This window comes from Xiphophorus maculatus, chromosome 18 (genome assembly GCF_002775205.1).
Source record: "Xiphophorus maculatus strain JP 163 A chromosome 18, X_maculatus-5.0-male, whole genome shotgun sequence".
In the NCBI taxonomy this organism is placed as follows: domain Eukaryota; kingdom Metazoa; phylum Chordata; class Actinopteri; order Cyprinodontiformes; family Poeciliidae; genus Xiphophorus; species Xiphophorus maculatus.
In genome coordinates this window covers 2,063,285-2,080,962 of record NC_036460.1, presented here as the reverse complement: position 1 = coordinate 2,080,962, position 17,678 = coordinate 2,063,285, and the positions used below count along the sequence as shown (strand labels likewise).

Genomic DNA, 17,678 nt, shown 5'->3' with positions numbered 1-17,678 from the left:
GAACATGTTAGTTTTTGAGGTTTTTTTGGTCATGTAGGATTTAGGAATAAAGAAGAGTGAGAAGTGAACTGGACCTGGACAAAAGTTACATTTATCAGTAAAATATAGTTTTTCAGCTGCTGGTTCTGAACAAAAAAACTCATGAAGATCTGCAGAATAATTTCAGTAAATCAATCATTGAGTGTGATTGGTCCAACTGGTCCAACTGGTTATTGAGCAGCTGGTTCCCTCAGGAATCCAGAACCAGCAATGATTCTAAAACGTCTGATCCTGAATCTTTAAAGTTGGCCATTTATCGCATCGTTTATCATTTATCGTGATACATTTCTTGTCAAGATAAGAATTTTGATTTATCATTGACACAATAATTTCCATATAATGACGTTTAAGACCCAGACAAAACTGTTAGTTTTACTATTTTGTTCACTGCTTGTGTTATTAGAGTTTCAGTAAATGTGAAAATTAAAAGCAGTGGTTATGTGCAGTTTAGTGATAGAAATCACATTGGTTCTGGTTCTGGTTCTGTTGACTGACGCTAGGACTGTTTCACTGTAGCGAAAGGTTTTATCACAATATTTTGTGGTACTATTGTAATAATGATAAACGTGATGATAAGAGTTATTTATTGCTTCATTTAGTACTGACAGAAACTGTATTTAATTATATTTTCAAATTAATTGATTTGTATTTATGCACTTTTATTGAACAAACAGTTTTAAAAAATAGTAAAATAACAATCCTGACAATACAGACACTTTTATTTGGAATTTGTCATATGAAAAATAAATCAAAATCTTATCCTGGTAAGGAATTCATTACGATTAATGATAAACGATATGATAAATGTTCATTTCTACGTCACTCATTGATCCAACAGGAACCGAGCCGAGTCCAGTTCCTGGGTCTGGATCACTGGTCAGAAAATCAGAGAGCTGTGACATCACACGGCGGTGGAGAAACACCATGTGACCTCATCACACACACACACTCTCACACACACACCGAGCCACCGTCAGCAGGAGGAGGAGCCAGCAGGCTGAGGATGCTGTCAGGTTGCCGTGGTTTCAGCCTCCTGCTTCTTGAGCCGACCGTTGCGTGCGCGGCCGAAGGCTGAGAGCCGTGAGGATTTATGACAGGACGGAGGGAAGGAGGAGAGGAGGAAAGGAGGGGAGGAGGAGGCTGTGACAGCAGGAGGTGTTGAAGGGTGGATTATCGCTGCCGCAGAAAAACATCAGAGTCATCGTTTCCTCTGAGTTCCGGCCATCAGGAAGCTCCATCACTCCATCTGAGCAGAGGGAGGACTGAAGGAGGAATGGAGGGACTGTGAGTCCTCGCTGGTCCTCAGGTAAGCCTTCACGTCTTCAACATGTCTGCCTGCTCCTCTCATTTACTTCAGCTTGATGTGAATAGAATGAAGTGTCAATAAAGTCTGCTCAAAACACATCCGGCTCCTTCCCATCCAGAACCATTTCCCTCCAACATGGCCGCCATCTTTCAGCAGAAAGCAGAACAAAATAAAAAATATATAAATGTAAAATAGGTTCTTATTTTGAAATGGGTATGAGGAATAAATTAGGTAAATCAAAACAAACATGAAATGTAGCAGACAGGAAATGACCCAGGCGTGATCCAACATGGCCGCCTGATGAGCTGTGATCCAATATGGCTGCTAGATCAGACGTGATATCATATGGTTTCCTGGTCAACATTTTTAAAGCAAACCAAAACCAGAAAGTGAAAGAACAGAAACCAGAAGACCACAGGACTGACGACAGAGACCCTTGGGCCTGAAAGCAATGGACCGCCAAACCAAAACCAGAGAACAGCAGGACTTAAACCAGAGGCTTATGAGACTAAAACCTGGAAACAACAGCACAGAAACCATGGTACTACTGGTCTGAAACCAGAAATAAAAACAATGGACTGCCAAACCAAAACCAGAGTCAAAAAGACTGAAACCAGAAGACCAGAGAACTGAAAATAGAGTACCAAAGAACCATTGGACTAAAACAAGAGAACAACAGGACTGAAACTAGAGGCTCATGGGACTAAAACCTGGAAACAACAGGTATAAAACCAATGGACCAACAAACCAAAACCAGAGAACCAAAGGACTAAAACTCGAAGACCCAAGACCTGAAAATAGAGAAGAACCAGGCAGAAACCAGGAATATGACAAACTGACCATCAGGCTGAAACCAGAGCACCATGGGACAGAAACTGGGAAGGTACCAGAATGAAACCAGAGAACCACTGGACTAAAACAAGATTTCATTGAGTGATGGTTCAGATTCATCCATCCAATCCGAAACAGTCTGTCCTGTCAACATAAAAACAGGTTCAGTTCATTTTCACGCAGAAATTCACAGTAACTCAAATTCACACCAGTACAACCAGTAATGTAGACAGACTGAAATTAAAGGCACCAAATCAGGATGTTTTACAAACTGGTAAGAAACTCCCTAAGGAAGAGTCGTTAACCTGAAACCAAGCATGTGGTGACAGTGGGAAGGAATAACTTTCTTTTCACAGGATGAAACCGACAACAGAACCAGAACAAGAATCATGGTGAGCGGTCGGTCATCTGAAGTGACCGACTGGGATCTGACCGTCCGTCCGTCCGTCCGTTTTCTCTTGCTCTTGTTTGCTAGTCTTGGTTTTTGTTCTAAGCTCGTTAGTTTCTGTTTTTGGGTTCTGTTCTGTTTATGGTTCTGTTCGTCCAGACAGTAACTTGGTTTCTGAGGCTCTTTGAAGGAATTACAGTCATTTAGAAAATTAAAACTGAGATCAGTAAACCAGATCCAAACGCTATAAAACGTGAACTGGACCTATTACTGTACCAGCTGCTGGTTTCTTTGTTCATTTAAGTTCTTGCTAACTTTCTCCAGAACCAGACAGATTCGGGTCGCAGGTGGAATCTATGCAGAACATTTAGCAGATATTTCTGCAGTTTTGCTTCCTCTTGTTCCCTGCAGCAGTTCATCTCAGGATTCTCTCAGCTGTGAATTTCAGATTCAGCAGATTATGTGACTCTCAGCTCCTTAAAGCATTAGCACAGAGCCGGAAACGGCGGCAGAACCGTCGGGAACCAGAACCCACAGCAGAGTCGAGTTCAGGTCTCCGGGCTGCAGAAGGTGGTTGGTGGAGAGACGTTACGTAAATGAATCGACTTCATGTCTGAACGTTATTGAATCAGCAGCAGCCGAGGCGTCGGGGTGGAGCGGCAGGAGATGTTCCGTCTTCCAAACATCGACCCGCCTGTGGGTTAGGAGGAACATCTGCCCCTCGCCTCCTCCCCCTCCTTCCATCGGCTCCCCTTCATCAGCCGCGCACAAGGAGGCATTACATCATGCTCCTCTGAGAGATGCTGCTGTTGCTAGGTTACCGCCGGCTGACTCTCTCTTCCATTTTTAGAAGGATGCTGATAGACAGAGGGGTGGGGGAGGGGACAGAGAGCAGAAGGATTCAGAACGACACCAAACAGTAAAAACCGAAGGTCCTTCAGATGGTTTTATTGAACTGTACGTTTAACAGTGCATCAGTCAGTTATAGATATAGCGTTAAATATCAGAGAATCAAACATTCTGAGGAATTCAGGGCATCAGAGACCAGCTTACAGTCCGACTCTGGTTCTGGTGAGAACGGGTTTGAATTCAGAATCAAGCTAGAAAGGCAGGAAGTGAAGCTGCTTTCAAGGAACAAACTCTTTGTCCTGTTTTTCCGCTGCAGTTTTTATGTTTTTGTTGCTCATCTTTTCCCATGTTGGTTCTTTTGTTATTTACTTTACAAAGTAATCCTAAAACACAAACTCTGTGTAAATGTTTTGCATCAACTCTCTGGGAAAAGGAGGATCAGCAACTTTTTAAAATGTTCCCCGATTTCTCTCTGTAGAAAAATGGACTTGAGTTATTTGGAAATGACCTTTTTACACCGACTGGCAGCCCCAATGAACGAATAAAAAGCCTTTATATTTTGTAAAGTGATCTGAAATTTTAAATAGTGAAGATAGTTTTGTTGGTAAATGAGATAAAATAATTAGAAGTTATAGATTTCATTTTTTCAGGAAATCAGAACCACAAACTTTATTCTGAAGTCAATTTGTAGCTGGTCTATGTTTTGCTGTTTACTCTTGTCTAAATTTCATGTTATCTTAATGGGAACAAACAGCAGTTAAAGCTCATTTCTGTGTTTCACACAAAACTAAAGGTTTCATAATCACCAAATTGAGAGTTAAAAAATCTCAGTCTAAATTTGTAATATTTGAGCCGGACGTGGTCAAATCGACACAGCGGCCTAAAAAAAAAAACGCTGAAATGTTTCTTTAGCTTAGCACCAAACCACAGGCTGCAGTCTGACAGTGAATCCAATTCCAGTTACCTCTGAAGTCAGAGCTGGAAGTGACATCACAACCGAGTTAGCAATATCCCAGTTAGCATAGTCAGAGAAGTTGGGATTCCAACATGGCGACGCCCAAGTAGCCATTAAGAACATCGTATTCCACAAACACAACTTTTAATTTTCTCAACTTGAAGTTGCATTCACTTCCTTTAGCACTGATTTTAGACGCACTAACATGGATGTGAGGAGCGGCCATACTGGATCTCAAAGTCTGTGTTTCAGAAATGCTCAGACTTTCTAGCATTCTACTTGAGTTTTCTAGGTTTAGTTGAATGTCACCGGTCAGCTGTCAGCCACAGAACCAGATGGAGCTGGTTCTGTGCTCCATCTGGTTGGGTGACCTTCTCTCCTCGTCCTCAGATCCGAGGGGCGTCATGACCTCTCAGGAAGAGGCGTCTTCCTTCAGGAGGTTCTTTCAGTACGTGGAGGACAGCGCGCTTCGAACATACGACGGTCTGGTGATCCAAAACGCTTCCGACATCGCCAGAGAGAGCGACCGTGTTCGGAACCAGACCAACTGGACCTACCTGCAGGAGAAACACCAGAAGAAGAGACGGCAAGAAGAGGCCATCAAGAGGTAAACAGGCCGTTTTGTAACTCAGACGATCGTGTTTAATGTTTTAAGGTATCACTTCATCAGACTATATTTTGAAATGCCAGGATTTTGACCATCAACAAGAGGCAGGTTCTCTTGTCAAATCTTAAACTGAACATCTTGTGTCTCGATTCTCCTTAAATCTCCAGAGTTTTTTGATTACAAGACTTAAATGATTTGACTGGCTGACTAAAGATAAAACGGTGTCAGACTACAAATGACTGACCAAAGTTTTTCAGATGTTGGAAACATGAAGAGGTGAAAGTTCAGTTCTGATGAATAATATGAGGGCGCAGAATTTGATTTGTTTACGTTCAGATACTAGTTCTGTGATCAATCTCAATCTACAACAGAACTTGAGCAATCTTGACGATGGTCCTGTTTTCTTAAAGGTGTTTTCCCACCTGATAGTCCGGTAGACTCAGGTCGACTGGAGGCCAAAATTAAAACATTTGTTCCATTTCTAGCTGCTGTGTTTCTTTCTCTCTGCTCTGCGTCAAACCAACTCAGAGCAGAGAGAGCAATAGGTTGCTCAACCCTTTGACCAACCTGTTCCCCTCCTCGCCTGTGGGGGCGCTGCACCAATAACCACTGAAGGAAACAACTTGCAAACCTTCTCTGAAGACACTGAGAGCAACTTCCTTCTTCAAGAAATGTGAACAACAATAGAGAGGCATCAGAGTTTAGCAGTTGGAGGATTTCTCTTTTGTCTTCAGCAAAAGACCAGGAGCCATTTCTCCCACTAGAGCTAGGTTAGCATGTTTGTTTCGGTTGTATTTACCCAGAATGCTCTGCGCTGGAATCAGATTTCTGCTCTTGGAGCGGTCTCCAGTCCGCCTGGCGTTCACATATGTATTCAAATCGAACTAGAGTTGACTTCAACTGAACCCAGACTGAGGTTTGTAGGCTGACCAGAGTTAGTTTTTTGATCAAAGTTCGATTACACATTAATTCCTCTCCAAATGAACATTCTAGACAAATTAACTAGAGTTTGATGAAAGCGGACCCAACAGGTTTGGTGGGAATGAATCCTACGGTAATACCTATAGTCGCCAACGCCAGCCCTAGTGGACCTGGGATTGTGAGGATTTGGGTTTTTTCTGTGTTGTTCTGAGTTCTCTGTGTATTTATTTTGAGTTTTTCTGTGTCTCTGAGTCCCTTGTTGTCCTGTCTCCCCTTGATTGTTTCCCAGGTGTGTCTCGTTCCCTGATTACCTCCTGTGTATTTAGTGTCACCTGTGTCTCTGTGTCTTTGTCGGGTCCTCGTCTCATTCGACGTCTAGTCTCTGTCGTTCTTTCCACTCGTTACCAGTCGCTACCGGTGTTGAGCCCTGGCGTCCGCTCAGCCGTGCTGCCTGTGTTTGTGGACTATTTTTGGACTGTTTGGATGATTATTTATCATTAAAACAACCATAAATCATCTTACCTGGGTCTCATAGCGTCTGCCTCACCACCTCACACCACCGCAATTCATGACAGGGATCCTACAGCTTTTACATGTGTCTCTGCTTTAACACACCTTAATCAAATAAATAGATCACAAGATTCTTTTAATCAGCACCTAAAAGCTGCAGGAGACTAGCGATCAAAGACCCTTACTTTACAGGCCATTTGAATTCTCATCTCCCACCACATTGAGCCATGGATCCCTGTCCTCTTGAATCAACAAATCTCCTCTTATTCCTTTCTACTGATGCTTGACTGAATCTTTTCAGGTGATCGCACTAATCAAACATTCTCCTGGTCTTTTCCAGGATTGGAGAAGACGTCGCCACGGCCTCAGATGGGGCATACTCTGGAAAACATTTCAGGATGGGCTTCATGACGATGCCGGCGCCACAGGACCGAGTGCCCACGCCGACCCCAGGCTTCACGGTGCGATCCCAGTCTCTTCACTCAGTCGGTGGCGGAGAGGAAGACTCCAACCACAGTCGCAAGCAACCTCCACCCAAACCCAAGCGAGACCCGACCACCAAACTGAGCAGCAGCTCTGAGGCGGTGGATGGAGTCTCTGGTTTCATAAAGAGAGAGTATCAAGAAGCAAAAGATGGTGCAGAACTTTCAGAAGGTGAGATTTGAATCATCCATGTCCTGTTCCTCAGGAGCCACTCTCCCGAAAGCTTCAGATCAGTTGTGTTCAGTTCTCACGGGTCGTTGTTGATGCTGTTGTTGCCAAAACTTGGTTTCTATGAACTGGGTCATTAGTGGACTACCACCAAACTTAATGGCATGCTGATTGGACATTGGAGTTGGGTGATTTGGATGAAGAAAGTATTACAATATAAGCATTTCTTATCAGTCCGTTTTCTTTTAAATATTCATAATACAGCCAAACTGGTGATGTGACCTTCCCTTTTTAATTTCCTCTTGAGTTGTTATACTCATTTTCTCCTGTAACTCCACCCCAATCTTTTTCATTTTTAAGCAGCTACTGGCCACGGTGGCGAAACATGAAGCTGCTCCCACATACTCAGGCGCACTGCGTGTATTCTGTGGGCTGTGCACTGACTGCAGACGGTTCAGATTTCATAGTCAGTACATTTGTGTACATGGTACACAAATGTACATTTGGTACATATTGGCACCAAATGTAAGTACCAATTGTAGGCAATTGGTTTCCATTGCCTACATGTGACAAATTTTGTCAAATTTGTATCCAACTTAATAACCAACTTGATTGGATGTTAGCATGTTTCCCAAACTTGCTATTATCCAAATAAATACCAGCAAACTTGCTTGTATCTGAATGGATAGTAGGAAGGGGTGAGTTACTCAACTACTTTATCAAACTTGTTTGCGAACACGGCTAGTGGACGTTTGCTATGAGTTCATGTCAACCTCCCAAGAGCAAAGTACGCCCGAGTATGCTGGGTCAACGCGAAACTGCTACTGAACAAGTTACTCACCATGTTGTTGCTAGGTAACCGACGAGTGAGTGAGTTCGTTGATGCCACCAACCTAGCTAAGCAAGCTTAGCTGTGAGCGGTTGAGCTGCTAAAGCCTTTCCTTTGCCTACATCTCCCAGAATTCTACATGGTTCTTGATTGGAGTTCAATGAAATTATCAACATTTTATCGGATTTGTTTTCTATTGCTATTAATCAAGTACCTATCACGGTAGCTATCATTACTGTTTTATCATCCAGCCCTATTAGATTATAGATTTACTTGAATCAGATGTGCCGGATCGGGAGACAAATACGACTTTGTAAGTCACTGAACATTATGGGTGAATGAGAAGTAAGGATTTCTTTGGATTCTCAGTAGTTTCCATTTGTCTGCAGCTCGATATCATCACCACAGTGAAGAATCCAGGAAGATGCCTCCACCCAAACCCAAGAGAGACCCAAACACTCAGCTTAGCTCCTCTTTTGATGAGTCCTACGTCCGTAACCACTGCAGCAAGAAGTCTTCCTTCCAAGGCGACAAATCTTCGTCTCAGAGTCACAGCCCGGCATCCAGAGACACGGACGACGAAGAGCCGGTTTACATCGAGATGGTCGGAAACATCCTGCGTGAGCTGAAAGGTCAGGAAGCCGTAGACGACGAGCAGAGCGAGTCTGTGTACGAGGAGATGAAGTACCCGATGCTGGAGGACTTTCTGCAGGATGTGCAGTCCACCATCATCGACAGTGAGGCGTGGTCTTCCCGCGGTTCGTTCTGTGACATTCCTCCACCCTTCCCAAACCTCCTGACTCACCGCCCTCCGTTGCTCGTCTTCCCGTCCGCCCCGGTCCAGTGCTCCCCCAACTCCGACGAGTCCCCTCTCACCCCGCTTGATGTCACTCGTCTGCCTATGCTAGAAAACGTTAGCTTGAGTAAATCGGGTGGAGCAGAGCACCCACAGGGCTCCGGTCACCACCGTAAGGACCGGGACCGGGACCGGGACCGGGACGCGTCCCACACTCACACAATCACATCCTCTGGTCGCTCATCAGCCCCTCCCCTCGCCTCCAGTTTTTACAAGTCATCTAGCTCCGCCCACAGCGTTCATGGCTACCCTCGCAGCCAATCAGCATGCCCGTCTCCGGTCAGCATGGGGCGCGCTCTGACTCCTCTGAGTTTGAAGAGGCCGCCCCCTTATGACACTCTGATAGCAGGAGGAAGCATACCCCGCTCCTCTTCCTCTTCATCATCATCCTCACAGAGGGCAGGAGAGGGTGGAGCTAAACTCAGTAACTCCTCCTCCGCCCACGGCTCCATGCACAACGTCTCGGCGCGGTGCCAGACTCCCACCAGCCCGCTGGACGAACTCAACAACCTGTTTGCGTCCGGCAGGCAGGTGATGAAGAGGGGCTCAGTAGGGAGGAAGAGCAGAGAGGGTGAAGGTAAGAATGTCACAGAAAACCAGAAATCTGATGAGCAAGAGCAGAACCAGAACCAGAACCAGAAGACTGTCATAATTAACTAAGACTAACAAAATAACAAAAACTGAAATTGAGAAAACATTTTCATCAACTGAAATAAATGAAAACAATAATTAATGGAGGAAACTGTAACTGACTGTAAAACTAAAACATACTGAAATTAGATAGTTTATAAACCATTTCAACTGGTTTGAGAATTGTTTTACAAGCCGATGACCAACATGTTGTATTAGGGCTAAACATGGCAGCACAGTATAATTTAGCACTTTCTAGATTAAATTTAATTTTTTTCACAACCTGTTTCATTGTTTAAAACAAACTGTGAATCCAAGATAACCAGTAAATATGTGAACTCTTCTAAGTTTTTGTCTGGGTTAAAAATACTAGAAGCAGTTAATATTTACCTTTTTAAAAAATACATTCAGCTCTTGCATCATCGCGTTGCTTTGGTTGCCTCAAACCGAAGCAGCAGGATGAATGTTCTGTTGATTTCTCTCTCAGGTGAAACAACCAGATCTGTTGGATTCTTCACGTTTGCATTGATGTTTGATTTCTGCAGGAGATTCCAAGTCTCTGCCAAGACACGACAGTAAAGACCGAGACGGACAATCCAGTCCTGTTTCCAGCAGGATGGGGAGGTCGTCTGTGAGCCCCACCATGATGCTGATGGGCGGAGGAGGTGGAGGTGGAGGTGGAGGAGGTGAGGTCCTGTAACCCTCTAAAAACTGAACCGTTATGTCAACAGGAGGTCAGGTTAGATGATCCAAACCCGACCCCGTTTGGTTTAGTTGAGGAATTTTCAGACAAAATGAAGCTTCAGAAACTGGTTTCAGTTTGTTTAATCTGCGGATAAATAAATCACAAAGGTGATAATTATGTCTGTTTTCTTGCATTTAGCAAATAGGAAACTGTTGGTAATCCCAAATGACCCAGACAAAAAAAAAAAGTTCAGTTTAATTCAGCGTGTTGAATTTCTTCTTGTTTTGTGAGAAAAGATAACTAAACTTCTTTTCTCCGTTGAGAACTGGACGTTCGGTCGCAGTGGGACTGCCTCTCCGTTTCGCTCTCTAAGTGCTGCACATTCCCCGGGCAGAGTTGGAGAGCAGCAGCCATTGAAAGCTCACTCAGCGCTGATTAAACCTCTCTGTCTCGTCTCCTGCTAATTTTATCGCGCTGCTGCATCATCAGATTGCTTCGGATTGTTTGTTGATGTAACCTCTGGGCTAATCACACATTAAGTTCTGTGTCTTATTACTACAGTAATGTCACAATTCCCTAAAAAATGTGTTGTTTTCTCATATTTTGAGTATTTTAGATGTTTCTAAATTATGCATAAGCTCATTGGAACTTCAGGTTAGTTAATTGAGAAGCCTGCACTGCAAACACACAAAATCTGACCTAGTATTTTGTCTAGTTTATTGAGCAAATACACTTTAGATACAACAAAACTAACTTCCTGTCATGATATGCGGTAGAGAGGCGGTGAGGCAGATGGAGAGGACCCAGGTTGGTGTGAAGGAGATGATTATTTTAATGATGAAGTCACAGAATGAAAGGGAGGCTAATAGCTCACAACTGGTAGCAACTGGTAAAGCAAAAGACAGCAGACAAGACAACTAGACTAGGCTAGAGGGCAAGACAGATTAGACAAGGAACACAGGTGGGATTAAATACTCAGAGGGTAATCAGGGAAACGAGACAATCAAAGGGTAGACAGGACAACAGAGACTAAATTAACCAAACGACACAGAAACCTAAATTAACACAGAAAAACTCAAATCCTCACACTTAGAAGTAACTTTTCAGCCGGATATAGGAGTTTGTTTTAAGTCAATAATTAATTTTGATGAATATTACCCTCTGGTAGAAAGAACAGAATCACAAAAATGAAATTGAACTGTTTTAAATCTTTAATCCAAATATTAAATAGCCGGTATGTTGAGGCCTGGAAGGTGTGCAGTAATGTTGCTGTTGTGTTGTTTTTTATTAAACTGCTGTGTATGTGGTCTAGGTTTCTAGCTGTGTGTTTATTGTCTGTTTTAGCAGCTGCTACTGTGCGCAGCATCCATCAGTCCATGGCAGAAAGTTACAGAAAATTTGATTTTATTCTATTCTAAAATGTATTAGTTCCACTGTCAGAATATTTCACTTATAAAATGAGAAGATTGTCTTGTTGTGAAATAATCTGCCAGTTGACCTCAGACTTCTCTATCAATATTGAGGAATTATTGACTGAAAACTCCCACATCTTGATGAAAAGTTACCTGTAAATTACTTTTGTTGTAATTCAAGTGTAATAAGAAATTTGCACTAGACCAAACTTTCTTGGCATGATTTTGTGTTTTTACAGTGTAACATTGGAGTCATCTGATCTGTACTCCATGGCTTCTTAGCTTTAGGATTAATCATTTTCTGAAGCTCAGGTGAGCAGCTGATACCTGTCAGGTGACTGATGTCTGGTTCTGCAGAATCAAAGACTGTGGGTAAACTGGGCCGGTCTGCATCAACATCAGGGGTTCCGTCTCCAGGCGGAACGCCACAGCGCCACCTCCATGATGCCCACCACCCGGTCCTCAGCCAGGTAAGCCGCCCCCGCCCCGCCCCCTCTCACCTGTGTGCTCTTGTCTGTGTCACCTGTCCTGACCATGTGTTTGAAATGTTCACACAGGACTGAGCTTTGGTGAACAAACAGAGAGCAGGAGCTTCACATCTTCTCCTGAACTTAGTCTCAATCTGAATTTGAATCACTAACAGCCTGCAGCAGCTGAACATACCTGGCTCAGTAACACCTGATTACTAACATGCTGACGTTTCTCACAGTAGAACTAATATCACACTGATGCTCGACTAACAGTGAGTCATTCTGAAGCACTTTAACACAATAAAACTCTAAAACTCCTCACTAAGAGTCATAAACCCAAATTTATTCCTATAGTTACTGACTCCGCTCCGTTCCGATACTGACTCCGCTCCGTTCAGATACTGACTCCGCTCCATTCAGATACTGACTCCGCTCCGTTCCGATACTGACTCCGCTCCGTTCAGATACTGACTCCGCTCCGTTCAGATACTGACTCCGCTCCGTTCAGATACTGACTCCGCTCCGTTCAGATACTGACTCCGCTCCGTTCAGATACTGACTCCGCTCCGTTCTGATACTGACTCCGCTCCGTTCAGATACTGACTTCGTTCCGTTCAGATACTGACTCCGCTCCGTTCTGATACTGACTCCGCTCCGTTCTGATACTGACTCCGTTCCGTTCAGATACTGACTCCGCTCCGTTCTGATACTGACTCCGCTCCGTTCTGATACTGACTCCACCCCATTTTAAATACATGCTGACCACGCCCATTCCTAGACACATTGACTTCGCCCCTTCCTGATGTAAATTGCTGTGACCCATGCTGACCCTGCACCTTTCTGTTGCATGCTGATTCTTGTGGCGTGACCTCTGACCCTGCCCTGTTCCAACTGGACCTACTGTTCCGCCCTGTTGTTATGCATTCTGACATACACTCTGGCAGAGTTTCAGTCCGGTTTGAAGTACAGACTTGCCCCTATTTTTTATACATATTAATGAACTCCTGACACCTCCAGGTCATGACCAATTTTTGGAGCACGCTCCATTTTAATACACACCAACCATGTTCCATATTTAATACATACTGACCAGACGCTGTTACTGCACAATCTGTCCCAGAAGCTCGATCCAAACTATCAGCTCATTTAAACATGATCTAAAAAAAATTGTTCCTGGAGTGAATCTATTTATTAAAATTATTAGTCTTAGCATTGTTTTCAAATGACCGAAGTGCATTCAATGGTGATTTATATTTTGTTTTTATAACCAGAAATCACCTTGAAGATTAGGAATGTGTTTGTCGAGGGAACCCTGTCCATCTGGAAGTATTTCCTTTAGCGCCTGTACTAACGCCGTGATGTCGTTGCGGATCGTTCTTCCTGGACAGATTCTGTCATGACGCATCATTCTTTACACATTGACTCCGCCCCTTTCTGATGCAAATTGCCCACGCTGTGACCTATGCTGACCCTGCACCTTTCTGTTGCATGCTGATTCTTGTGGTATGACCTCTGACCCTGCCCTGTCCCAACCGGACCTACGGCTCCACCCTGTTGTTATGCATTCTGAATCACACTCTGGCCCAGTTTTAGTCCGGTTTGTACAGTCATCCTTCATGTGACGCAGGAGATTTTCATTCATTTACACAGAGTTAATGAAGCATAATATAATCAATCCTGTTTTTCACCATTATTTCCTTTAATTGGAGATCATTTAAAGCAACACAGAGTTTCCCAGTGCTAACTGGAAGAACTGGACTGGAACTGAGTCGATCCTCACCTGACATCCATCACCTTCTCCCTGTGGTTGTGTTTCTGTGTCAAACTTTTTCAAATAAAATCCAAAATGTCTCGTGTGGTGTTTGTTCTGTCTCAGTCTGCAGTGTTGTTGTTGTTTTTATTTAAATAATTTTGGAGGGATTGCTGTAGTGTTCTGGTTTCTGGTCTTCAATCCAGTTTGTGACATTAGATTCAACTGATTTAATTTAATTTTTAAGGGTCCAGTCCATGATGTCAGAGTTGACTCTCATTATCTTTTTAATTAAAATGCTTAAAAATCTACAGATCATGACATTATCCATAAATCAGCATATTGACTGTAATTATTAACATTTGTTTAAATTAGTTTTCATTCAGACAAATTCCTAATGAGCTGCTTTTATTCATACACTGCAAAACAAAGTAATTTAGGTCTAGTTTATTGTGTAAATATCTTGGTACACTTTAAATAGGATAAAACTAACTTAGCAACTCTTTAGAGATATAGGAGTTTGTTTAATAATAACCCAATGAATTAACTGTGATTCTTCGGGCTGAGTTTCTCTAGCCACATCCATTTACTGTTGAATCAATAAATCACGTAATTTGAACCTGTCTGACGACATGAAGTAGGCCAAAAGTTAGACAGAGTGAACTACTATCCATTAACGGAGAGAACTGGGAACAGCAGGGAACCAAAATGACTCCAAAAGGCATCGGTTCATCCAGGAGGTCACAGAAAAATCTAGATAACGTCTAAAGCTCTGCAAACCAGTGAAGGTCAGAGGTCATAATTCAACCATATGACAGAGGCTGGGGGAAATTACATTAGAGTTCCAAAGCCAGAACCACTGCTGACCCAAATGAACACAAAGGTCCGTCTCAAATCTACCAAAAACACATTCATGATACCAAAGGCTTCTGGGAAAATATTCTGTGGAGCCTTTGGAAAGGGTGGGAACTCAACCCGCTCTGTCAGAAAACCCTGAATGATGTCCCACTGTCAGTTTTTGACCTTAACACTTTGGCTATGCTGCAGAACAGTAATCTGAAACACATCAGCAGGCCTAGTATATCTCTGAACGGCTCAGAAAATGTGGCTAGCATGAAACCATTTAGCAACATTCCTTTACAGTGATGTAGAATAGGCAGTTTCCATTGTTGGTGTAATTAAACCAATTAGAAACATTTCTCATATATAGAAACATTTCTCATATACCTTTAACAGTGGAGGTCACTGCTAACTAAAATGCTAGCTGTGCTAAAGCATTAATCATAAACATTAGCTCTGCTAATCAGCACAGTATTTAGCAGAAGCTAATGCTACAGCACTAAATTCAATCATGATGCTATGTGTCAATGACAGCCTGTGCTACAACACAACACGTCTCTACAGGATCATATTTTTATGTTTTGCTCTTCAGGAAGTGATTCTTTCAGTCATGATGTCAGTTTTATAGTTGAGTTGTTCTGACTCTGTTGTTGATTTTGCCTAATTTACCAGAGTAGGACTTCAGTCTGGATACACGCAGAACATCAGTAGATTTTAAACTCTTTATTGTAGAACTACAGCAATGCATTATGGGTACAGAATGAACATCATTTGCTGCATCTGTGAACCCCAGGAGAGCCTAAACAGTCTTCACCCACTTCAAAAATAAGACCATGAATGTAAACGTCTAACTACCTGAACAATTTCTAGCAATCAGCTAGCAAAAGTGCTAAGCTAAAAATTAGCTGGGTAGCAGATCAAAGTTTTAGCTTAGCGCTTTCAAATTTTCTGGAAAAAGTAATTTAGGGAAATGTTTCAAATTTAGCAAAAGTGCTAAAGTGCTACCAAAAAGTTAGCTTCGCTATTAGCATATTAGCATATCAGTGGAAGTGTGTCCACCATGAGCTTTAATAAATAGACAAATGAATCCAACCTTGTTGGTGTCTGAATGTTGACACATCCACAGGATGGCGTTAGTGTTGAATGTGACCCAGAATCCCCTCAGTGTTCAGGCAGGACCACAGCGTGTGAACGATGATGACGAGCTGTTCTTCATCACCAGATGCCGTGGCTCTGCGGCGACGCCACCATGATGGAGATGATCGAGAAGAAGAGAGTTTTGTGCCGAGAGATCAAAGCCCGTCAGCGGCCGGAGAAGAACCTGTGCAAACAGGACAGCATGCCCAACCTGCCCAGCTGGAGGAGGAAGCAGCCGCCGCCATACTCAGCCCCGCCCACCGCCACCGGACACGCCACCACCGTGTTCTGGGACACCGCCATCTGAGGGACGTCCAGAACAACGGTCTCCACTGAGGCAGAGAGAAACCGATGAGGATGAGGATGATTATAGTGATGATGATGTCATGTTGATGAAGATGATGATGGTGATCATGACTATGATGATGATGATGGTAACCATAGTGATGACAAGAGGTGGTCATGAAGATGGGGATAAAGATAATAATTATTATGAAGATGATGAGGAGGATGATGATGAAGGATGAGGATGAGACATCATCTTCATCATCATCTTCCTCCAGAGCTGCTGGCCGGTTGAATTTGCTGCCAGCTGATTGGTTGATGAGTTGAACTTTCCAGTCGTTCTTTTTGCTTTGAACAATCATTTGATTCAGTTTTGACGTTCGCACCTGCAGACTCACCTGCTTTGATGTTTCCACTTCCTGTCACGTGACGCAGTTTGAGTTGACTTCATCCTCATCTGAACCTCGTTAATGTTCCACAGGCGACAGAAATTAATGTGCGTCAGTAAATTAGCATCGATCAGATCGTCGTTGTCAGACCGGAAGTGACTCTGAACACACGCCGCAGCTTCTGTTTGTCTATCCTAGTGAGGACACTCACATTACAAGATGCTGTTTGAGGGTCGGACCTGGTTCTGACCTGGTTCCGGTCCAAACGGACAGCCTTTCAGCCAGGTTTTAACTCATCAAGTCAAAGGTTCAACCAGGCGTCCTGCTGTCCAATCAGAGCGCAGAGCGGCGCGCAGGGGGCGTGGCTGTTCAGGTGTAGCAGAGATTCCTGTCGTCTTTCTAGTTTTTATTTTTTTATCTGTAAAATATTCAGATGGTTGTTTCTTTTTAAGTCGTGTAGCAGAAAATATGAACTCCTCTATGTCTGAAAAGAAGACGCGGCGCATCACTGCGATGTGTTTTTATATTTCTGGAAGAAAAGATGGTGACGTCTGTGTGTGGAGTGTAGTCAGAACGTGAACATGTTTTTATAAAATATTTTAAAACTGAGAATATTTTGGCAGGCTGGTTGTTGGTTTGTGCTCATTTGCAAGTGGTGAATTTTCAATCCAGCCTGACTCCAGTTTGACTCCAGTTTGACTCCAGTTTCACTTCACTATAACTCCAGTGAGACTCTGTGGAAATTCTCAACTGGACTCAACTGTAAATTCCAGTTTGATTCAAGCTAAATATACATCTTTCAAACCACTTTGATTTTAAATTCCTTCCTTTATGATTATTTTATTTATGTATATTTATTTAATCAAGTTTTTGATTCCAGTTTGATTCCAGTTTCACTACAATTTAAAACTCAGATTGTAGTTTTAGTCTGAAGTTTAATTCTTGCTGGTTCCCAGTCTAATTTCAGTCTAGTCTCCATGGCTCTGGTATGTCATCAGTTTAACTCCAGTGTGACTCCAGTTTAACTACAGTTTGAGTCCAGTTTGACTCCATTGTGACTCCAGTTTAATTCCATTGTGACTGCAGTTTAACTCCAGTGTGAATCCAGTTTAACTCCAGTGTGAATCCAGTTTGACTCTAGTTTAGCTCCAGTGTGACTCCAGTTTAACTCCAGTTTAACTCCAGTGTGACTCCAGTTTAACTCCAGTGTGACTCCAGTTTAACTCCAGTGTGACTGCAGTTTGACGGCAGCAGAACTCTGCAGCAAACTAAAGTGACTAGTCTGAGTTTGAACAAGGACCTGAGTTAACTAACCCGGGTTAACCGGGTTCAGTTTGA

The 17,678-nt window shown here is 43.1% G+C and overlaps 1 protein-coding gene across 2 annotated transcripts; it reads left to right on the top strand.

Annotated features, from left to right (window-relative positions):
• Window positions 1–985: 985 nt before the first annotated feature.
• On the top strand, window positions 986–16,432 carry nyap2 (neuronal tyrosine-phosphorylated phosphoinositide-3-kinase adaptor 2). Of its 2 annotated transcripts, none has more exons than XM_023351810.1 (7): window positions 986–1,345; window positions 4,759–4,975; window positions 6,747–7,060; window positions 8,276–9,319; window positions 9,918–10,058; window positions 11,827–11,939; window positions 12,027–15,745. In XM_023351810.1, the coding sequence occupies exons 2-7, from the start codon at window positions 4,773–4,775 to the stop codon at window positions 12,030–12,032; spliced, it is 1,821 nt and encodes a 606-aa protein (XP_023207578.1). In that variant the 5' UTR covers window positions 986–1,345; window positions 4,759–4,772; the 3' UTR covers window positions 12,033–15,745. The 2 variants fall into 2 exon arrangements, with proteins under 2 accessions (XP_023207578.1, XP_023207577.1); XM_023351809.1 differs by lacking the exon at window positions 12,027–15,745 and adding an exon at window positions 15,752–16,432 and having other exon boundaries at window positions 990–1,345.
• Window positions 16,433–17,678: the final 1,246 nt, after the last annotated feature.

What these genes read in the sequence shown, in the direction of transcription:
- nyap2 (XM_023351809.1), top strand. Translation starts at nt 4,773, where the DNA reads ATGACCTCTCAGGAAGAGGCGTCTTCCTTCAGGAGGTTCTTTCAGTAC. An exon ending in GAAGAGCAGAGAGGGTGAAG is followed by an intron (nt 9,320 to 9,917) that starts GTAAGAATGTCA and finishes TGATTTCTGCAG; the next exon opens with GAGATTCCAAGTCTCTGCCA. An exon ending in ACCACCCGGTCCTCAGCCAG is followed by an intron (nt 11,940 to 15,751) that starts GTAAGCCGCCCC and finishes CTTCATCACCAG; the next exon opens with ATGCCGTGGCTCTGCGGCGA.